Here is a 23,893-nt window from a genome sequence, read left to right on the forward strand (position 1 = left end):
TATGGAAAATTTAGTTTCAAACTAGACAACCTGTTGATTTTAAATTAAAGAGAAAAAAAAAAAAAAACAGATAAACAGATAAAATCAGATACTGTCATGCACTCGTACAGTGTATACCCATATATTTTCCTGCAGGGCATCACATTTAGCTCATTTTATGGCTGAAGAAAAGCAAATAAAAAAAAATCTGAGAGAGGATGAGAGTAATAGAGGAGATACCTGCAAGCAAAAAAATTTTTGAAAAAGTTTTGTTGCTGTTCACTTGGTGGAACTGAAGGTTGTTGTCGGCCCATACACTGATAGGAATGATCCAATCAATTTAAAAAGTAGTATGTGTGATAGGGAAATGTATCCTGGGAGGCACAGCTCCTAAAGTCCAAAATATATTTGAAGTATAGGCTATTTCAAAAATAATTGTGGAAATGTTGTATTCTAACAATTCATTTTCCACTCCTGCCTGTTTAAAGGTTAAATCTCATTCCCAGATTGTGCATGCATCTGCAACATCTACATGATTTTTAACAGTGTCAGACATTCATCAGTTTTTGCCTCCACACTCCTTTGTTTGTTTGTTTGTTTGTTTGTTTCCACATCATTTGGCAGCCTACTGTTGCATGTCGCTAGGTGTCGCCATTGACACGTCTCAAGACTCTCACCTCGCTATTTATTCATTTGATTTATTTATGGAGAAGAAAAAGAAAAAAGACAAACAATCAGGCAGTTAATTCTCATGTTGAGATGGGCATTTTTGCGCTGCGACATGATTTTAACCTTTTCATCTGGTAATTCAGCTAGGCTACTGGTCTATATTTAAAATACTTACTCTGGTAAAACTTTGGATTTTGAACCCCAAAGATGAAAAATGACTTTCCAGGTGTCCCATCTCGCTGTGGGCCATTATGAGGCTGCGCTTCTTTAGAATGAGAAGGAAAAAGAGCTGCTGTCACCCTAAAATGCATCTTAGAGGGACAATGTACAGATGTAATTAAAAAAAACAAAAACAAACAAACAATAAGTTGCCAATATAATTGACTATTATTTAAGCACTGCAGTGGCATAAACGGAAATTAAAAAAAAAAAAAAAAAAAAAAAAAAAAAAAAAAGTGCGAACTGACTACTAATTGACTTCTAATTGCAGTTCAGTTCCCAGGGGAATAATGAAGAAAGAATAAAAGTGCCAGTAGAAATACAATTGAATATGACATGGTTAGTCAAACACAGCCGCACCCTTAGAGACTAAAGGATTACTACAGTATTTTTTTTCCTTGGAGGTGTTTCATGGTCGCCCCCAGGTGTTTTTGACTGACGGACGGAACTTGGCTGTTGCGGATCACTGTGTTTATGTTTGATTCTCTCTAGCAACCAGCAAAACACCCGGAGCCGCGGGGCGACCTGCACTCACCTGGCTCATTATGGAGAAATTTCCACCGAAATTTAGCAAAATTCTGGTCACACCTGATCCACAATACATACCGGGGTGAGTATGCCTGCTGAAAGTAGACTGAAATATGAAATCATGTAAGAGAGGTCTGTTTTCAGATGTTTTGTATAACGTTGCACTTGGCCTTAATAGTTCATTAATACTCTCGAATCATGAGAATACAGGGTGTTGGTTGATCTCTTGAACAAGCAAGGCAGGGGTTTCTCAGGAGACTTATGTTCAAGCTGTTGATAGTCTTTCTTGACATATTGTGTCTGGCTTAAGTGCCACTATAAGGTCACAAGGTGCATGCAGTCCCCTGAATTGATGCTTCATCCCTGGCAGGGCTATAATAGTGAACTAACACTAAACTAAGAACTACAACTAGGTGTGACAAAATATTTTAGCTAACTGAAACAAAAATAAAAACTAAACTTTAGAGGGAAAAAGGAAAACTAACTGAAACAGTACTGTGTACATGCAAAACTAACTAGACTAAAATAAACATACACAGAAAACGTGTTTAGGTTTCATGTTTGTCAGTTTGGTCAAATGTGTCATCACAACCTGCATGAGGAGGCTGTTATGGCAAAATATATTTTTTTAAAAATGACCAGAAAATAAGGACAAAAAAAGTAGCAGAATAGCAAAACAAATAAATAAATAAACTGAAAATTAGCTAATTAATTAATTAACTCAAAAAAAAAAAAAAAAAAACTATTATATTTATAATTATTAAAACGACATATTCAAAGGTCAGTGGTGCTTGATCGACGTCACATTTCTTGGCATGTAATTTCTGTCAGATTCTTAATATATCTCCTCTGTAACTCTGTTTACTATCTGTAAGTAAATCACACATTTTACCGGATTTGCTCCTGAAAATCTGGTGACTTTACTTTAGAACTTCCTCCTCACCATGAGCTGCCTGTGCTTCCAGTTATGCAGGGTACTGCCCACAGCTGAAGTACCACCTGGGTCAGACTTATGGCCAGCTCACAGCCCAGCTGCTGACCACGCCGGAGGTGAGGCACTCCAAGCGGCTGGTCCTGCACACAGGCCACATCCCCAGCACAGAGTCTGACACCTGGCCTCAGGATGTTACCAGCTGTGGGAAGGGAAGAAACTTGGAGAAGATAATGCCAGGATATACAGGTGTACACCTCAAACAGACAGGAGTGCTTGGCTTGGCTTTTTTTTTTTTTTTTTTTTTTAATCAATGCATGTTAATATGGTTTGTTACTTTTATAGGCTTTATTCCCAAAAGGCGGTGTTACTTTGCACATACCTACACCGAAACGTGCCGCAAAGCATTGTCTGAGTTTAACCAGGACCGGAGTACAAGGGTTCGACTGCAATCAACAGATCTGCCAGCTGTCAGCAAGTCGATCAACCCACAGTTTAAAGTATACCACACACACACACACATACACACACACACGTCTTGATAGTTTGATAGCTTAATAATGCATGTTGGAGATCCAGTGTCAGTGCACTGTAATGCACACCTCTCTACAAAGGCCTGGAGAGCTTTCCAGTAAAACCATTCACAGATTGACCAATTATGTCCCTGAGATTCTCACTCATCCTTTTTTTTTCTCTTGGAGGCTGAGAGGAAATCTCAGCAGCAGATATATACTATCAGACGGATAATTATTTTTCTTAGAGCACACATTTTAATCCATCTCCAATGACAAAGCTGCCTGTGTTTTTGCACATTGTGCCATGTCTGTTCTTTATCCACTTAAGAAAATGGACACCCCACTGACAGCCACCTCCAAAAACCTGACTACCTACATGTCTGTGGACCCCTGGAAACCCTTGGAATCACCGTATTCAATGGATGATGAAAGCCCACACAAATACTTTATGTCAGGTATGACAAAGAGGAATTGGGCTGATGTTTCCTATTTATTTCTTATGCAAAGATTTTGGGAGATGTTCCAGAAGCTCACCAGTTGATGTCTGTGTCCAGGTTTCACAGGTTATGTGCCAAAATCTCGTTTCCTAATTGGCACAAGTTACCCCGTCACCACCAACAGGGCACTGATCCTGTTTGGGAAGCAGATGCAGCGCGACCTCACCTCCCTAGACATCTCAGGGGAGAAGGACGATACCCTGCCTCCTATACCTATCTATTCCTCAAACCACGGCCTGATGCCAGCATATGCAGGACATGTCCCAGGTCTGTCTCAACATTAGAAACTTAACATGCACTCCAGTGCCTCTTGATCTGCTAATTTCAAGATCAGAAGTCACTGAACTGTTAAAATATTTCATATGGAAACTGATTATATTGCAAAGTGGAAAGCTTCAGGCTCGAGTATGTGTAACTCTGTATCGTCCTACAGGATACAAATTCAGATATGGACATACCTTTAGCTCTCTTACCCAAAATGCACTGAGCGCACTGCAGACGAACGATGCCAAAAGGAAGCACAAAGGAAACTCATAGAAGAAAAAGTCCAGCAGACCATTGTGCAGCTCAATAAAAGGATGATGAATTACAGGCATGACGAAATGAGTGTCAAGTTTATAATCTTATCAGAAAGTCCTCACATGGCAACGGTTTGTGCTGGACTCCAAGTCCAAATGACAGAGGATATTGTGTCGTATGGACCAAATGTGTCTCGGGACCCTCTGTATCATAGTAAAACACTATACTTGCATGCTTTCATAAACTGGTTTATATTGAATTTTGTGGTACAGCAATTACAGTAACATGAACTTACAGTATTGTTGATGAAACAAGAAGATTAAATATGTCAAGTCTTTATTCACAGAGGTTGATTGTCACTGGGCTTAGAGGGATGCATTCAAAGGTTGAAGGGGAAATGGAGCTGGGTGTAATTTCACCTATTTCACATTATTGCAATACATTAAAAAATTCAATTAAACAGATGCAGAGAACAAATTTCCTGTCTCCGTTATTAGCTTATAACCAGTCTATTAAAATATACCTGATACACATCTATATACCTGAAACAACCACATGATGGCTTATATTTGTGCAACCGGGAGACAAACTATCTGTATAAACCAAACACTTCCGCACATATCTAAAATTCAATTGCCAGAAATTTTTCAAAACTTATCTATACAGGCATAAAAACATTAATAGGAAGTTAAGAGGTGAATTCAAGCTCCTACTCAAATAAATACTGTAGCACCTACTATTTTTTTGTTAACTCATGCACATAAATTCATGCTGAGAATTAGGTCAAAAACAAGTCACAAGAACTGTAATACATCACCCACAATCCACTACAGGAGGCTGGTGCATGGCATATTTGGCACTAATAAGAGTGTAGGATATTGCTTTTGGGTTTTTTTTCTAGACTAGATGAAAGGTACAGGAGTGGAGAGACTGACAGATGTGTGTGATATGGATAGTTTTGTATCACAAGAATGGTATGAGGTCACAGTATTGGGCAGGTCAATTTTCACTGACATTATTTGATAGGAAAGTAGGAGAGTAATTCTTAACACAAGCACTTCCACCGCTTGGTTGTTCCAGAGTGGAAACGCATTTATGGACACAGTGAAAACTTTCACTCATGCGTTAATATTAAACTGACTGTTATGTGCTTTTTGACCAGTGAGCCAGTGAGACTGAGCACTGTGCTTTGCAGTAGTATAAAGTAATTATCATGCAATCAAGATGTGGTAAATAGTCTCTCCTCCGTCACCCAACTTCAGAGGATCTAGACTTCTCTGAATCCTAGTCTTTGTCAGTCTGAGCTCCACCGAGCTTCACTGACCACACGGACTGGGCCAACAGTCCAAGTTGTGATCTGTCCAAATGCAGCCACTGTGATGGTCGCCTGAACCTGTAAGGGAAAAGTGGATAGAGAGTTACAGTATGAAACGAGCATGAGTATAGGTCCCAATGTCACAAGACACGATGAGAGAACTAAACCTAAGGTTAAAGAAACACACAACTTAAAGGCTGGGCTGCACCAACTAGGATTAATTTATTCTAAGATTCTAATAAGTGTTTAGCAAAAATAACTTTAAATGCAACAGAGCACTGTTGCACAATAAAAAAAAAAACCCTCCTGATTTAGTAAATCCAAGTTTAGCAGTTTAAACCTAAAGATGTGGAGGTTAAATGCTTGTGAAACACATCTGAAGGCAGCTTCAACATGTTGATCAGCATCACTGATCTGACATAAATATGTATTTTTTAAAAATGTGAATATAGTTTTACTGTAATTAAAAAAAATATTTTAGCTAATTTATGGCACTGATATGGTAATTTCGCAGTAATGTTTTACTGACTTTCTTGTAATTTTATCACTAATTTTAGTATGTTTTTCTCTTGATTTTGCTGGCAATTTTCTTTTCTTTTTGTTTAATCATAGTTTAAATTGGAGTTTAGAGTTATGTCACAGTATAATAAAATTTAATCTAGGTTTTGAGTAAAAACTAAACTGTGGTTTAAAGAGAGGTTAATCCTTTTTGGATTAAAAAAAAAAAAAAGTAAAAAAAAAAAAAAAGAAAAAAAACATCCTCTACTTGAAGTGATTGCTCAGTGCTTGTGCTTACCTTTTGGTTTGTGCCCCACTGTGGCTTTGAGATGCACTGTGTGTTTTGGTGGAAGGATCTCCTCCTGCTCCAAACAGTTTGGCCCAGCGCAGCCCACCCTGAGAGGGACTCTCATCCTGGACGTGAAGACTTGATGATGATGATCCTCTTGAGGTCCCTGTTTCTCTCTCTCTCCTCCTCTCCTCTTGCCTCCTGTCCATATCTCTTTGCCGGTCTGCGTAACTCTGGCTACAGTCCTCCCCTTCAACCACACCATCCACAAGAGCAGTTTCTTGTGGCCACCATGCTTGAATTGGGGCTGACCATGGACTCCTGTTGGCCAACTCGGCGTACCTCTCTCTGGCTTCCTGCTGGTGACGACTTGACTTCTGAGAGGACACCGGGACATGCAGATCAGCCTGGTGTGAAACATGAGTTTGCTTGCTGTCGTGCGTGGCGTCCACCTTTCGGTCGTTTTGCAGCAGTCGCCAGCTGGTCATTAAGAGGGCTGAGGAGGGTGGAAGTGGAGGGACACCCTGCTCCTCCGAACAGAGCTGTCTGTTACGTAACAGTCGGGGCTCCAGCAGCAGGTTGAGGTCGAAGGGCAACACAGAGAGCGGCTGCAACAGAAGCAGCAGCTCCTGGAACAGTGGCTGACATCGGCCCTGTGACGTGGATAGGAACCCCCAAGAATGGTAGTATGTTGTCACGACATCTGCAGAGAAGGTAAGAGGTGCCCTTGCTTTAGGTCTATAAAGCAACAATGTTTTGGCTGTATAAAGAGATGATATTTAACTATTATTCAGGAGAAAATTCATTTAGATTCACTATTCAAATCACCTTTTTGGCTCTGAAGGTGACTTAACCAGAATTCCAAGGCTCTCAAGCTGAAAGACAATTAAGTGATTAGTTGTTTAGGTGATGATGTGTCTATCTGCTGTATAATATTTAGCATCTGATAGTCATAATAGGTTGTTTACATTGGTAGGTGCTTACTTAAGTAGGCCCATGATGAAGGCTCTCAGCCTCATGCAGTTGCTGGTGAGCTGGGGACACTGCCTGATTTTGGACACCAGGCTGTGAAGGACCTTGGTAGACGGACCTATTGCAAGGTTAGACAGAGAGAGAGCTCACCGGCGAGTCTACAATGTGCCTCAGCAACACAAGCACACTATTCCATCAGTATATCAAACCAAACAACCATCTACAACCCCGCAGTGCAATACTAAATAAGCAGATTCAGAAGTACATTCATAACAGTTCCTTTTAGTGATGATCACTAAACTGCACCATGTACCTGTCTTAGTAGAGACTTCCACTACACTCCAGGAGTGGTTGCGGCGCTGCCCGATGATGAGATCCAATTTGTGATCCCTGAGACCGTCTTCCAGGATGTTCTGTATTGCTGGACATAAGTGCTCCAAGACCAGACCAGCAATTGTGGGACTGCGAGAGCTGTTGCCCAGCCGCATCTGTGGGAATAATATACGGTATCTGTAAGGCCAACGTTATATGAGAAACTTTTTCATGCAGTTTGGTAGCACACAACTGGGATCCATTCAATAACAACAATGAATCAGTTTGCTAGTAGCTAGTAGTCTAGTGGCGCTGCCTTTGCTAATGTTCTGGAAAACCACAGTCAAGTCAGCTCTGGATTCAAATGAGAGCGAGAGAGAGAGAAAGAAAGAGAGAGAGCGGCAGTTCTCGAGTGGGGTAGACAGTGAATGAAGAGAGGGAGTGGTGGTAGCAAGAACAAATGTTCACCACAACCATGAACTGTTCTTGATCATGCAGCCATAATGTGCACACAAAGTATTAGACTGATACACAGTTGTTAAAGGTTCAGACAAAAATTCTGAAATTATGTTCAGGTTTGGGTTGGGTTCGGTCATGTGTGATTTTAGTGAAAAATGTTGGACCTACTGTCTGTTCTGGGAAACCTGTGTAGTGCTGGAGTTTATGTGATGACACTGAAGGCAACACATGTTTCATTTCATACCTTTTCTTCAGGATCTCTGCTACTACCAAAATGAGCCATGATCAAATCCACTGCCATGCTCACAGACCTCAGCAAACCTAGAGACAACAGACAGACAGTTTAGACATGTGTATGAGTTTAAGAGCTATTCTGCTCTCAAATTTTAATTAATACTTCATATATTTTTTGGACTGTAACAAAACACTTGCTATATTTATATGGCTAGGTAACATATCATCACACAAATTGGGTCAATGCATAGAAATGTGGGAATGCTTTCACAGTTCATTATCATATTGTTGGATGCAAATGTAAATGAGAGCTGGAGATGAAAGTGCTCGGTTGCAGCAGTGCTCCTCACTGACTTGCTTCTTTCCCCCCTCTCACACTGACTTTCCTCTGCAAATGTCATGGTAAATTCTTTATGCATATTGAAGCTGCCTGCAGAGCTACGCCCCAGTGTTTACCACTGCTTCCAAAGTCTCCATCTCTGATTATTGATTGTAATAGGTAGACTGATACATTGTTAATTTTCAACCAAATGGCCAATACCTTAGCATTAAATTAACAAGATTAGGTGTATTATAAATCATAAGCACTGTATATACTGCAACATCTTCTCTCCTCCTCTCTTTCAGTCTCATTGGAGCTTGCAGGCACACTCACATAGGCTACAGAGCAGAAGGCTCAGCCAATCCTGTGCAGGGAGAGTTAAAAATAGGTCATGTTTGAGAGAAAGCCCCTTCAGGGTATTGAAGGCACTGCTACAGCACAATGCATTCTTATTGCTGCTCTTTAGAACAGCTCATTGCTAGACAGAGATCCAATAGTGGAGAAATCAAGACACTCATAATTGCTGTTGTGACATTTTTTTCAGTGTTTGGCATATATTCTACATTTTATGGTTTATACGAAATCAACACAACCTATCAAAACCTTATGTATCCCTCCACTCATCAGCAGACCCTCACCTCTCCTCTGAAGATGGCTGATAGACATGGATTCATAGGATGCATCAGGTGAGAGGCAGAACTCCATGGGTGGCCTGTCACTCAGGATCAGAGACTCATTGTGTTGACTGTGGCTCTGCTTCCCACTTAGCCCTGCAGAGTCCTGTATTTGCTGTGGATGCGGCCCACAACCAGCAAAAGAAAGCAGAGAACTCAAAGAGGAGAGAGGGGCAACTGAAGACAGGGCAGCTGTAAGACTATTGTGAAAGAGGCCAGACTCAGCTGCAGGTGCAGCTGAATATTCTGGTAAATTCCTTTGAAGTTGCGGGGCTGCAGCAGGAGGGTGGAACACCTGCAGGTTTGGATGATGGGTGTGACTGGTTGGGGGTAAAGTGGGTGGTGTATGAGAGAATATTGAGTAGTAAGCATTGTGGGTTTGGGACTGGATGGGACTTTGATTTTTAGGTTCAGGGCTGGAATGGCTCTGAAGAGGGGTAAGGTGGATGAGGTCTTGGCAGGTGGGAACTCTAACAAGGGTGGGCTGATTTTGGAGTGGAATAAATGCTGTTGTGTTGGGGTTAATGATGTTTGGATTACAAAAACTGTTGGTCTGAGTTTTGCCTGAGTATGGGCTTTTGTCTTGTTCCTGAACCAATTTGGGCTTTGGGCTGGTGTGAGTTGGATCTAGGTGGGTTTGGGCTCTATATGGACTGATTTGTCCTCGGCCTGTGCTGGAATGTTTCCAAGTGTGTCTGTAGCTGAAGCATTCTGGGCTGGGTGTGCAGGTGGAGCAGGTATCAGAGCTTGAAGGAGCCTCGAGGAGAATGGGGCCACGGCTGCCCAGAGGTGAGGGCTGTAGATCAGTAAGGCATCGGTTGGCTTTGCCTTTAAACTTGGAGCCCGGTTGGGAGCCATTGGACTTGCTGCTCTTATGACTGATGTACTGCTCCAGAAGACAGCCCAAGTGCTGGGACTGGGGTTTGCCTGGGGGTAGCAGAACAAAGGGCTGGATGGGCAGTGAGGTCGGCCTCTGGGCTTTGCTGTAGCGCACCACTGGATTTGCAGATGAACACGCTCCTGATGATAGAGGCAGAGGATAAGAAAAAAGAATAAGAGATTTGACTGCCTTGTTAAATTTGTATTTTCTCCCATACATTATCTTCTTCTCCTGTTCTTTCACTTTTTCCACTATTGCCCGTCATTTGCCATTTCACAAACAGATAACTTTTTCAGTGTATTACAATCTGTAATTTCTCTCTAACACATTGCCTTACCTATCGCCTTAGTGTCAGTGTCACAGTGCTCCTGGTCCAAAATCACAGATGGTGGGGTGGACACAGCGTTTGAATCTTGCCATTTACTGTGTTGTGTGCTACACTGGCTCACAGAAACAGAATCCTGGGTGGGACATGGGGAACAGGAGGTGTGCAAGTGGTTCTGGATGTTGTCTGTATATGCCCTCTTGCAGACGGCTTTTTTAGTTGAAGATGTGGCAACCTGGGAGTCACAGCTCCAATACTGAGGGCAGTCAGACCCAGTGCTACACTGTGCTGAGGAGGACCTCTTTCTTTCCTTTTGCTGATCCTCTTTTTCCTGCTGGGGATATAGAGAGGGCAGACCCACTACTTAGTTTACACAACCAAATCACACACAAAAAATACACAGTTTCACATGAGTATTATATGTCTGTTTCTCACTTTGATATACAATGCCCTTGTTGATTAATTTAATTTCCTTTTAGTATGTTGCTTTCCTTTTTCCTTTTTGTTAATTTTATGATTGTCTTATGCACTTCAACAAGGAAAAGCTTGTTACTTGTGCCAGTTTATCTCAATTTGTTTAATTAGCATACACATCTTCTCAGAGTTCAGAGTAAAGAAAAGCGTATTATTCTGCAATACTAACATTACCTTCTTGTCCTCATTGTGTTGCCCTTCTTTCCTATTATTAAAAAAGAGATGTTCAGAGGGAGGGAAAGAGCTGGTTCTGCTCTGACCCTCAGGGCAGCTGGTGAGGCTGGACCAAGCGGGGCTGGGTGACTGAGAGGGGAGGTCACAGGTCACAAGCTTGTAGTACTTCTGGTTGGTGCCCATGGCCAGCGTGGCCTGGCTCTGGAGGCAGGCAGTCAGGTCTGATACCTCCAGAGAGGACAGACCCTGGGACAATGGCTCTAGGGAGTAAAGATTGCAGTTGGAATCAAGGCCCCGAGGAGACCAGCAGGGAGCAGATGGCATCACCTCAACCTCTGCTTGTGGGGGAGAGGAGACAGTCGTGTCCCTGTGCTGGAGTTCCCTGGTGGGAGTCTGGGGAACCGGCTGGAGGTTGAGGAACACAGATCCCTCTGCTGATGGAGAGGGTTGAATTGCGGGGCTGCTGAGGTTGTGAGGTGTGGCAGGGTTGTTGCTCCTGTCATACATTGTGCAGAAGTTAACCAGGACACCATCAGAACTGTTGCAGGATGAGTCACTGACATACTCCACGTGACCGTTGGAGCACGACCCTGGGGAACATTTGGGTTGACTGTGGGTGTGGCAGGACATATTATCTTTTTGTTTGGCTGAGTCCTGCTCTCCACACTCCATCAGTGTAATGTTAGATCTGCTGACATGGAAGCATTGGCAGTCCGTCTGCAATGAGTCCAGCCGGTTGGGCTGGTTTGACAGCCATTCTCTACCATCCTTGGTATCCAGCATGGTCCCTTCCTTGACCCACACACTGTCCATGTCCTGGAGGGGCATTTTACGATTTCTGGTGACATTACTTAGTGGCCAGTTGGAATTCCCATGCAGCATAAAGGAGGAGTCCTCATGATACTTGTGTAGATTATCTCCGTCACTATCTTCATCTTCCTCATCCTCATCTAGTTCTGTACTGGGAAGGAATGAGTTGTGTGACCGTAAACTCCCTCTAGTTCCAGAGCCATCCTTCTCCATATTGATATTGGTCTGCTGAGGTGCGTCCTCCGGTGAGGAGGTGGAATCATACCTCCCACTGCTGTCACTGGCCCCCTCCTCCTCTGCTCGGTCTTCTTTGAGACTACTGTAGCTGCTAGATATATGTCTTCGGCTGCTGGTGAAGGCAGGCTCTCTGTGGAGTGAGTCTTGCTCTGGGAGGGAGAGAGCACGGGTCAGTCCCGCCGAGCACAGCCGACCAGTCCTCTTGGCAGAATTGCACAGGGCCTGGACAGGAAGCTGCCACGGGGGAAGCTGCACCACAGGGAAGTGGCATGCTATCAGGGTGTTCCCTGATAGACTGGATGCCCTAATCATTCTCGAGCACGAGCTTGAATGATGCCAACTGTCTCCATGTTCCTATAGTAACCAATTCTGAAAACAAAGGAAAAGACAGTTGTAAGTGCATTATAGCATATCGTAGCATATAATAGAATAGAACAGCTTGCTCCACACATATATACTAATTAGGAGGAAATGCATTAAATAGATTATGAGTGTTATGGCTCATGCACATAGTTCCTCAGGCTAAAGTGGCATAGTCTGCAAAGATGTGCAGAAATTATGAGCACACTAAAATAAAAGTAAGATGGCCCAAACTTTAACAGCAGTATTATAGTGATTTCCATATAGTGCAAGGCTTCTGTAGGTGGGTGTAGACAATCCATGAGACACAGTAAAGATTTGTGTCCATGTGGCAAAGACCTTTTGCGGCTGGAACATGATTTGAGTCCTTGGATCAGGAGGTTTTGTTTTCTGTAACTGTAATTGTAATTGTAAAACCTTTGTAATTGAGACTGTAGTGTAGACAGTGATTAAGAGTTTCAGTAAACTTGCACTTGAACTTCAGCTTGGTCATTGGTTGCGTGTATATATTCTCAGTGTGCTGTGCACACATTTTAATGTAGTGTGCCTTGTTAGTGCCAGGTGTAAAGAGGGTCTAAGTGTAAATGCAATTATGTCTTCGATCCACAAGCAGTTTCAGTAACAGTAAAAGCACTGACATGCAGACCCAACATTGAATAGCATGCAAAGCACAGAGTTGATAGGCAGCTGCTGTAATAATTTATGTTTAAGTCCTATATAAGAATATATCAAATATATAGTCTAGATACATGGGGATAGGAAGTAAGTGAGACTCGGTGTCTGCTGTTATTTCCATCCATTATTACACACGATAGCAATGACAGCAGCTGTACAAAACTGCCCTTTTATGTGCTATTGCCTGAGATATACCTAAAACAACTTGTTCCACTATATAATGGAACGGTAGTGTATACTATAACAGTAGTATATACTAACAAGTTCCCTGATGACTTGCCATGTTTCTGAAAGAAATCTCAAAATTTCAAAAAGGTGAGTCACATTTCAAGAGTAAAAAGCAATTCAATCTAGTACAACAGGACACTAGAGATGAATGTAAATACCAGTGTCTACATGATTCACCACAAGAAGCACTTATGCTGTTTTACCTATAGACCTGCTCCTTTTAACTTGGGTTTATGACTTCAGTGGTTTTCTCCTTATAGCAGTAATGCTCACAAGGAGAGCTATAGGAGGATAAATTTTCTGTGTATGTGTCATTATGATCTTATGGCCTCCCAGTCTGCCTCTGAGCTCTTAAACTGCCTCAGGGATCCACCTACAGACTGTGGTATGGATATTTTTGGTTGCCTTCAGTTTCTCTCAGTAGGGTGCATCCTACAGGGACACCCAGAAACATAAACAAAATGCATGTTTATTGTAGGAATAAAACAGAAAAAACCCAAAACACCAAATGTAAAACAGCCGGCTGATACAGTCAGACCATCCGCCCCCAACTTCACACTAGCACCAGCCCTCAAGTCAAAGTCTTACTGTATTGTCTGCTCCAGCCCTCAGCACGGCCTACCCTCCATAATTCAATCAACCGTTAAGCACACTCTCCTCTCCCTGCCTGGGCCAACCACAGTCATTCACTGTTACCCAGCTGTCTGCACTGTAACTAGGGCAACTGCACTGCAGAGATGCTCTGCTGGCACTGCTGGGTTTAAGTACATTTCTATATGACTTTATTTAAGGCAAATTCTTCTACCACATTAACACAATTATCTCTTGATTATATGGTGTAATAGAGCTTGACACACATTAATTATACTCTGACAACACTGATCATAACCCTGACATCAAGCATCACTATTTGTGCTATTTGTGAGAAAAGTGAAAAACAATTACAGCACATATGAAATCATTAGCAAACAGATAAAAAAAAAAATATACCATGATGATGAAGAATCCAGGAAAGAGAGCATGACTGATTTGAGAAAAAATAAGCACTTCAAATATCTGCAGTGATAAATGTTGCTGGCGCAGAACAGTACACCATTCCCCAGCACATGCTTTTGATAATGTGACATAGTCATTGTGTGACACAGAAAAAATCTGTCTTTTAAATTTGTTTCTTATGCAACGCTATAAACCTCTCTTGTAAAGGTGTGTACATGTGTGTGTTTGCCTGTCTGTCTGTCTGGGTGCACATACATGCATTCACCTGATGCATCTCCCATTCATGTGTGTATGTGTAATCTTGAGTATGGCTAACCAGATACAAACTAACTGAAAAATGTATACTTTTACCCATGCCTATGTATAAAATAGCTGCAATAGTAACATCATTTCACAATTAAAATCCACCAGCAAGAAAATATTCGAGCCACCCAAATATCCCTTACTTGATTTTGTTATTGGGTTACACAAAAACAAATGTTATGTAATGACAAATATTACATAAAAGTATTCTGCACAGCCACAGGAAAACCTGAGTGGTGCTTGAGAATTGTGCAATTCATCACATAGCCATACGTTTATAGCTGTTAAACTGCTGTCTCTGGACATAATCTGTAAACAATCTGAGCAACATCTGCTCCAGATAACCAGGAAGAGGCCGGGGTAATCCTCTTTATACTCTTTATGCTACAATCGCCAACCTCCTTACCGTTTCAATACAAAATATCCCATTAACATAACAGCTGCAGTAATACCCATTACCTGCTGCTCATAAATACCATTAGAGCTCCTTATAAATTAGGTCAGTTAATCAGTGTTTATGGCAAAATATCACCGCTGAACAGTAACAGAACAGCAAGGCAACAAGAAAGCCAGAAAAAATTCAGTCTTTGCTCTGCTGAGTGTGCTGTTTTCAAGCCAGGAGACTGCCCTATCCCTCTTGCCTGAAAAAAAGGGCAGAATTTTGTTTCTGCACTGTTCGACAGACTGTTCTGAGCCAGAGTATCCCGATCTCTGTCTGTTGGTATAAAGTTGCTGCCGAAGAAGCTCTCTCAAGCCACCATAAGCAAATGCAAGGTAGATGTAATTTTAGGGACGTATAGTTGCACAGCCCAGTTGCAGAATAAGCGGAGCCTAAGTGGAGCCTGCATTGTCACTTGATGATTAACATTCGTCATGCACAAATGCTAGTTGAAGTTATCTACTTAGCCATTTGGTTATCTTTGTTAGCCACCAAGACTATTTGGTTAAGGTGAGGAAAAAGTCATGGTTAAGGTTAGGAAAAACGTGTGTTGTCATGGTTAAGGTTAAGAAAAAGTCATAGATGAGGTTAGGAAAGGGCTTGTTGTAATGGTTAAGATTAGGAAAAGGTTTGTTATTATGGTTAAGGTAAGGAAAAGGCCATGATTACCATAACAAAATGTAATCTTAAGTTTTCTAAGAAATAATATTATAGCGAAAAACAAAAAAACATTCTGACTTGACACTGGAGACAAACCCCGGTCTACAGAAGTCCTGTTGACTGTGCGGTGTGCCATCCACCACCTCACATACCTAACATGGTGTTTTACGACTTTTAATACTACATCACAAAACTTGAAATGTGACATTTCAACATATCCTTGGCTTCAAGCAATGTAAAATGCCACCATTTTGTCCTGCCAACTGAGCTGAGGCGTAGCGCTGGTGAGTGCAGGTCTCATCAATACTCAAAGGAAGTGTGCAGGAGTGTTGAGCGACTTCACCATTTACCCCCCTATTCACTGCTGAGGCTTCTGGAAGGTGCCACCGCCCTAATAGACTTTTTATGCCCCACAGGTGTTAGTAATGACATTAATTATGGTTCTGTTCTATTTAGTTCCCACAGAGCCAGGGTCCTGCTGTTGTGCATGCTGGCTCACTGGAAAGACTCAATTACACTAAAATGTAACAGAACCTGAATTAATGTCATAAGTAACACCTGTGTTTACCTTGTTATCTCATGTCAAAACGGCTGCTGTGAAACAAGCCTAAAGGAGTCTAAAGGAGTAAATATCTCAGGTTCACCTGCTTGGCAAACCCACAGAACAGACTCACATGTTCCTATCCAAACTGTGTTTCCAATGACCCCATTGTTAGAGTGACACATGTATTTGATATTGTTGGTATGTTTCCAGCTGATTAGATCTAATCTGATCGTCTCATACTGCGATGTTGAATACTCAATTATGATTAGGCAATAAAGGTATGTTGATGTCTATTATTCCTGAACCACCGACTGCTGTTTCACATCTAATTACATCACTTCCCAGCAAAGACGTCCGGTCGCATTAAATCAATTTCATGGCATCACCTTGTGCCAAAAAGATGTTAGTCCATAGCCGCTGCAGACAAAGACAAAGATTTTTGAGGATCACTTTTAGTCTACTGGGGAAGCAAGAGACTTTAATGTTGGTTGATTTTTATATTGTAGTTACAGTTACAGCAGCCCATCGATTTTATAGCTGCAAACGCTACTATGGCTGCAGTCCTGCAGAGCTATTTTTGGAGGCAGCTTGTAAATTACTTAGGCTGGTAATAATTAAATATTTTGTGATTTGATAACTCTGATTAATGTCTCTGGTACCTTATAATGTAGTAAAAGGGATATGCTTACACTGTAGATGGTGCAGTAGCTAATTTGAGTGTGGAGTTGGGGGGAAGCCATCCTCATTGTTAGCAAAATACCCAAAATGAATTCCCTTTGTTGACTTGCCATCCCCTCTTTCCATTCCCCAATTATCTTCCTACCAGTGATTGTTTTTAGGATATGAAATGCTTTCCCCAGTGTTTTTCTTTTTCTTAATAATTATGTATTGTATCACTGCAGTGTGAGACATATTACAAAACAAGTGAGTCTACATGGGGAAGGATGTCAGAGGTGGAGAGGGAATCTCCCTCATAATAGGTCATCATCCCACTTAAAAATTAACATAGTGCCCATGGCTTATTTTGTAGTAATGGTCAGCTCATTCTACATTATTCTTCCTCTCATCTCATCCCGTCTCGTCTCATCCCATCCATCCAATCTCATTTCGTTTCAAGTTCAATACCGGAGGAGAAGTAGGCCACTGTGACTGACTGGGTGTGTTTGCAGATGACTTGCCATTACACTGCATAGCAGCTGTGGTTTCCCCGTAATGGCTCTCCGCCGAGCTCCAGACTCCTAATACACAACTATACGTCAAACAGCTCTGTGCGCTGAATGCTGGAGAACATTTGAATGGATAAGCAGCCCGAATATTTCACTGGACGTTCCTGTCAGATGAAGTCAGCCACTTTGCATAAGAGAGGTGACTGTGGTGCAGGACTAGGGAGTCAGGATGATGCTTGTTTACTGCTACACTACAAAGCAGAGTCAGATCAAGATGTTGCTTGTTATCAGAAACTTCTCTTTGTAATGAGCAGTGGGATGAGGGTGGACAGACAATATCATTATAACTCCCTTTGACCTGTGTTTATCTGAGGCAAAGCTCTGTGTAACAAGAAATTGATCGGAACATGATGCGATGTGACATTGGAGCAAATCTCAGTATTTTTTTTTTTAAAAGGAACTATTTTTAGCAGAGAGGAGAAGGTCACCGATGAGAAGTGATCTGTGCAGTCAGTCCCCTGAATAGCAAAGTGTATTGGCTTTCATAATGACATTGAACTGTCCAAAGTGGAAGAAATTTTTAAGTTTTGGATGTGTGGGCAAGGCAAAACATCAATCCATGACAGAGCAATTTCTCTCTGTCTCCTCCACAAACACACACACACACACACAAAGTAATACAAAGACGGTTAACACTGAGTCCTGGGTAATGTAATGTAAGGCACGGGCCATACAAGAGCGCATGCATTTCCATCACAAGCGCGTCTCCTAATGTATACCTACTTGACATGAGCCGTCAGTCAAAGCTGGATAGCCATCGTCCTGCTCCAGGTGGCAACTAGAGGGGATTTTTGCATTTGCTTTAGTCCCAGCGATGCACAGGCAGCCCGGAATCACAAAACTAACCGTATTTAAAAATCCTGCGCGCATTCAGTGCTGGAGTCTGACATCAAAGCAGCATATGCATATCATCAGCGAAGCATATCAGCTTCCATCAAACTATAATTAATAGATAATTTGTAATGTAATGTGACGGTCAAGCCGCTCCGATATTGAGGTCCGGGCAGGCACGGAGGTCCACACGCCGCTCCGTCAGCACCGCTCAAGCTGGACCGGTCACAGCTATTGCGTCACGATGGCTTTAACCTATAGAGGGACAGAAAAAGGAAAAAAAAAAAAAAAAAAAAAAAAGCAGTGCCTGCCAGTGAAAATACCTGGCAGTTAACGACAGTGGAACTGATGTATAGGCCTAATTTTTTTTTTTTTTTTTTTTTTTGGCAAAACTACATGTTCCACAAGAAGGTCCGACGGCGTATTAGGGCCACTGTAAGTGAGAGGGATGGCTGGTAATATTCCCAGAAAACTCCGAATTTCCCAGATTTAGAAAGAAATCTCATAGATTTACAAGACGGATATTCTCTGATATTAAAGCCACTAATTCATAAGAAATAAATAAATAAATTTGTGACTTCATAATCTCAGATTTTTTGAGTTTTTTTTTTTCTCACAGATTAGTGAGTTTTTTCCCCTGAATTTACATTTGTCCTAGAGAATATCTGAGTTTTTCCTCAGAGTATTACCAGCCTGGAAAACTCTGAGATTATAACATCACAAATTTCTGAGATTATAAGGAGTTAATTTAGGTTGAGGTTGCAGCAGCATTTCACCAGCCTATGTGTTGGCAGGCAGGAACTCTCCCACGGTTGTTTGTGCACATTTCACACAAAGAGCAGCATCAACAGTTTTTTTTAAAGTGGGATGTTCAGGAGACATTTGTACCATGGTGTCTTGGTTCACATCATGTCCACTTATTAAGTTTTACCTTATTAAGTTTTTAATTACGAATAAAGACCAGTGCAACCTCCTGGTATGGAGGTACAAATGTGTACCTAGGCGAGGCAGAGTGATCTGACCATCGCTCTCAGTCTAGTTTTTGAGGTCAGGTTGGTGCATCCCTGGCCGTACAGCCTGTTAGGAAAGCATCACTGGTGACACAGCCTGGTGTTGGCAGGCAACCTGTGGTCTGCCTTAATTCATCCTCAGAGGGCCTAGAGCAGCCAGAGAGCTTGTCATGGGCCAGGCGCTGCTCATTGTAGATCCACAACCCCCATTGGCCTATGCGTGCTGTGACAGAGACCTTACTTCTCCAGAGCAAAAAGGACTTAGAGATATGACTTATGTTTGTCCTGGCACCAAGGTTGCCCATGCATCCATGACTCAGCAAGTGTGAACAGAGGACCAGTCTCTCTATTAAATGTCCTGACAGATGTTTGGGGTGGCTCTGTGAGACAGACAGCCTGTTAGCGACACCAAGTGTTACCTTGTGGCACTGTGCTTATAAAAGCACCAGGGGAAAGGCCAACATCTTAGACTTTTACTCTAGGTCTTATTTTTTGTGCATTCATGAGGACAATGAAACAGTGCAGTTACCCTTCCTATATTGTGTTAACTCCATAGTCATTGTTGTATGAACTGTGTTGACTAAATTGGGCGTTTATAGTATTTAAAATTGAATTAATTGTACAATATTTTAAGCAACCCAATTTAGCCGTTTCCATGCCAAAGTGTTTGTTTGTTGACACCTAAGTATGCTTACGTGTTTATTATTGTTGTTGGATATTTAGTGTAGATTTGTAGTGGGTATAAATAACTGCCTTGTGATGGTTTCCATCTGGCACTCTTCTATATTTTATTCGTAGCTCACACTGCATTTGAAGCTACTGCTAGGTGCTAACTGGTAGCCAATTAAGATCAGGCTAATTGATTTTTCAAAGTACAGTTTTCACTGAATTCAATTTAATAGCAAATGTTTATTTAGTTCCCAGAAAAGCACTGAGGTCTCCCTCATCTTTGTTGCTTCTGAGATTTACAAAAAGGAAAAAAAAAAAAAAAGTTAGGTGGGTGAAAAAGAAAGAGATAAGAAACATATATAAATATATGCAAAAACATGCTTACACACAATCATACAATAGCACACACATGTAGACATAAATACATACAGAAGAATTACAAAAAGGGAGTGGTAGGGATTTCACAAGTAACTTAAAATGTACATAGGAAACCAGGTGATTAATTTTAAGGAAACTTTGTAAAGAGAATTTTTTTTTTTACATTTTAAAGGAAAACCCTGAATAATGTAAGTAATTGTATGTAAGTAACTGTATTTATTGCTCCTTTAGTTCCTACAGACACTAAATGATCCAACCACATATTTATCCTCATAGCTAATTATATTTCTCTCCATAATAAAACCCACTGCCTATTGTACTAACAGACTGAATGAAAATAGCTCTGCTGCTAGATTATTTGACTGGAATCTTGTTTGAGTGAAGGGATTATAGTAAACGTGTCTGTCTGATCTCCTCAGGCGGCTGCCATCATTCAGGCTCCTTAGCAGCACAAGCGGCGTGAGGTGAAAAATATAACTGGGTGATAACTCATGCTGTGCCATTAAAGTACTGAATTAAATCATTTAACTCACTTCTAAAATGAAAAGGTGAGTAATACGGAGCCACTAGAGGAGGGGTAATGGGATCTCATGTTTTAATTTTACACAAAACACTGGCAGCCTAAAGCCAACCGACTGCTCTAAATAAAGAACTGCAGTCGACCAGACAAGATGAAATGCAAGCATGAATAATTTTCTTGGCATCGCTGTTATTTAAAACTGGTCGAAATTCCTGCAATTTTTACCTTAGCTGGAAAAGGCAAGGCTGGTCTTTTTTTTTTTTTTTTTTTTTTTACATTTTTTTTTTAAATGCTGCTCAATAGTGACACTATGATCAAGCTTTCCTTGAAAATTCCTTGACACTCGAGCTGAGTGTTTTGGGTTAGAGATCCAAGACGGCACTTAATTTGGCTAGAAATTCATTCCAGTCCAATAACGGAAACTTGTGTCTGAATTTCAGAGAGGAAAGAGCAGGGAGGTCCAGTCCCTGACAGCAGCTGAACGTTTGTGAGGCAAAGCCAGTTGTCTCACTGGCATAATGATTAAAAAAAAAAGAGATGCTGTTGATGAGTGATATGACCAAGGGAGCATATACAAGGAGCTTTCTGCATTTATGGCTGATATGCCAAAAACACAGCAGAGAGCCATGCTTAGCCTCATGGTGGCTTCATGCAACAGTGTGTTCTGCATGGACAGACCCTAAGAAGAAAAAAACACTCCACTACAGCTAATAAACGATAATCATAATTAACAGTTAACCTGTGTTTTCTATTACACTATGTCACTGTAGCTCATTTTATTAATAAAATGTTTTACAGGAGCTGTAAAAAATGTTTGCATTGTTCAAGCATATTTGGATATTTACATAGTTTACAACATGTACAAATAAATACACGATCCACAAACACTGTCACTGCTTGTCAATAAACTCAGTGCACTTCACATTCTTTGCATGCATATTTGTATTTCTTTCATGAAACACTAATGATCAGATTCACACAGTCTCTGTGGTTTGGGGAGACACGACAGGATTCTGGCAGATACACTGAGCAAATGAAGCGCTGTAATTGTTCTTCTTCAGCCAGTTTGGGATGCCATTAGTTTTTCAATCCAATCTTCCAAACTGTTCTTTCAGATGGCCTTACTGGGAATAACTAAGCTTATTACCCAGTTATCCAAAAAAAAAAAAAAAAAAGAAAAAGAAAAAGAAAAGAAAAGAAAAAAAGAAAAAGCCTCTAACAGTGTTTTCCACCTTGGAGGGAGGGATTTGATTGCTAATCGAACACTTTAACCTACAAAATTCAGCACTATACTGCAGCCTAGTAGCAGATAATTAAATTAATTTTTGTACCTAATCCCACTGTATAGTAAGAGTCTGATAAACTACCCACAATTCTTCATCTGATGTCCAATAATAAGAGAAATGATTTCACATTCTTGCACATTCTTGTACATTCTTGAGCGAGATATGTCGGGTCCAGCAGGCAGATGTCTGTGTTGCAGTGAGTGACTCAGGTGCAGGATGTTTGTCAAAGTCTTGTCTCCACTCAGGGGGAGAATGCCCAGAAGGAACAGATATTTTTCCTGTAAAGATAAGGAGCCATTTTATTGCAGTGTCATTAAACGGCGACTTTGTTCATGCCATGCAAAATGCATGTGGACAGCACTAACTGCACTTAAGCGCATGGTTGAAATGCCAAGACGGAGAAAAAAACAGACAGATGCATTTCTTGGTAGCCTCAAAAAACTCAAGATACTGAAAGCTCTACCCTTGCAAACATTTGGCTAGTCCTGTGTCTATGCTTTCTTTCTTTTTTTTTTTCTTTCTCTAAACTCTGCTCTCCTTATCTCCCCCTACCCTTGGAGCACATGCAAAAGTGACAGTTGTGCAGACCTGAAGCAGCAATACTGTAGTGATATTTTTTCCTAGGAGTGTAAAGGTGTAAAGTAACTGACTTACATTTATTCTCTATGGCCTTTTTCTCATGTTAGCCACAACCAACTTATGCCTAACCCCAACAATAAAGGAATACTTCAACATTTTGAGGTATATACCTTGCCGAGTTACCCAGACTGAGATACAATGTTCAATACCATTCTCACCTCTGTACATCCAGTGGTTTTGGTTCCTATGGGTATCATTTCATGTTAGCTTAGCATAAAGACTTGAAGTCTATGGGAGTCATTAGCCTAGTCTGGGTAAGTCAGGAAAAGGGTATTTTCCCAAAACATTGGAGTATTACTTTAAACCTAACCTTAACCAATAAATCAAAATGACCACTCAAAATGTTAAAATGACTTCATCATCCTTGGAAAAAAACAAGGCATACTGTACCTGCAGTATTTTGTGCCACACTCGGAGTGCTCCCTGCAGCTGGCGCCTACAGGCTTCAGGGTGTTCCAGCGCCACAGCAGCGAGCGTTTGGTCCGCTGGAGCAGACTGTTCCACTCCTCAGGCACATGTGCCGACTCGACCTGTAAAGGAAATCATAACCTCCTTTTAGAGCTGTGATGAACCTACTGTTTAGAGCACAAACTAAAATTTTAATGCTGTTTCTGTTTCACTGCATGTTGCATTGTAGAGAGTGAAAAGAAACACTGCAGAGAGCATGGGATCACGTGTTACACACACCGAGACCTGGAGCAAAATCCACAGTGGTGGATATGTGGTTTTATTTTTACCTTCAAAGTGTCACGCCTGCAATATAGCCAGATTACAAATCCTCAACCACATCAGAGGGATGCAAAGTAATCCTGCCACTAACACCCATAGAAAGCAATTCTGTGATTTAACAAGATTTAAATCCCATGACATTCTCTATTTGCACAAAACGACACACCAAATCCTATCCAGCATACAAGACGACAGTAGAGGTAATATTATCTCACCTGAATGGTAGAGATCAGATACAGAAACACAGACAGAGCAATCATTTTGTGCACAAGAGTCCCCATGTCGAGCGCAGTATTGCAGATTAAGTTCCAGACGGAAGATTTAGTGCAACTGCAGAGACGTGCTGCCCACCCCTGCCGCCTGTATTAAAGGTCTAAACTGTGGTAGGGTGGAGCTGACCGTTATCAAGGATTAATTCGGCAATTTCCTCCATTAATGACTCACTAAGGTTTGGGCAGAGACGTTGATCATAAATCAGCGCCGACAAACAGAAAAACTCCTCACGCTGGTGTTTATCAGCTTGATAATACCTATCAAGGTCAAAGGTTATATGCAGAAATTCAAATAA

The 23,893-nt window shown here is 41.4% G+C and overlaps 3 protein-coding genes across 4 annotated transcripts; 1 reads left to right on the forward strand and 2 right to left on the reverse strand.

The window, feature by feature from the left end:
* Nucleotides 1-1,412: 1,412 nt before the first annotated feature.
* On the forward strand, nt 1,413-3,894 carry cimip2b (ciliary microtubule inner protein 2B). The gene is made up of 6 exons (XM_030065724.1): nt 1,413-1,477; nt 2,361-2,575; nt 2,672-2,826; nt 3,170-3,296; nt 3,396-3,605; nt 3,772-3,894. Exons 1-6 carry the CDS (start codon nt 1,413-1,415, stop codon nt 3,873-3,875), a joined length of 876 nt encoding a protein of 291 aa, XP_029921584.1. The 3' UTR covers nt 3,876-3,894.
* A 190-nt stretch (nt 3,895-4,084) lies between these two features.
* Nucleotides 4,085-18,255, reverse strand: LOC115368776 (iporin). Of its 2 annotated transcripts, none has more exons than XM_030065099.1 (10): nt 17,987-18,255; nt 10,786-12,201; nt 10,150-10,471; nt 8,897-9,952; nt 7,947-8,023; nt 7,245-7,419; nt 6,944-7,049; nt 6,788-6,834; nt 5,969-6,662; nt 4,085-5,250 (listed from the first exon to the last, which is right to left on the reverse strand). In XM_030065099.1, exons 2-10 carry the CDS (start codon nt 12,142-12,144, stop codon nt 5,142-5,144), a joined length of 3,945 nt encoding a protein of 1,314 aa, XP_029920959.1. In that variant the 5' UTR covers nt 12,145-12,201; nt 17,987-18,255; the 3' UTR covers nt 4,085-5,141. The 2 variants fall into 2 exon arrangements, with proteins under 2 accessions (XP_029920959.1, XP_029920960.1); XM_030065100.1 differs by having other exon boundaries at nt 17,983-18,255.
* A 3,943-nt stretch (nt 18,256-22,198) lies between these two features.
* On the reverse strand, nt 22,199-23,606 carry LOC115369260 (liver-expressed antimicrobial peptide 2). The gene is made up of 3 exons (XM_030065834.1): nt 23,541-23,606; nt 22,987-23,126; nt 22,199-22,235 (listed from the first exon to the last, which is right to left on the reverse strand). The coding sequence occupies exons 1-3, from the start codon at nt 23,604-23,606 to the stop codon at nt 22,199-22,201; spliced, it is 243 nt and encodes an 80-aa protein (XP_029921694.1).
* Between the last annotated feature and the right edge of the window lie 287 nt (nt 23,607-23,893).

This window comes from Myripristis murdjan, chromosome 12, assembly GCF_902150065.1.
Source record: "Myripristis murdjan chromosome 12, fMyrMur1.1, whole genome shotgun sequence".
Taxonomy (NCBI): Eukaryota; Metazoa; Chordata; class Actinopteri; order Holocentriformes; family Holocentridae; genus Myripristis; species Myripristis murdjan.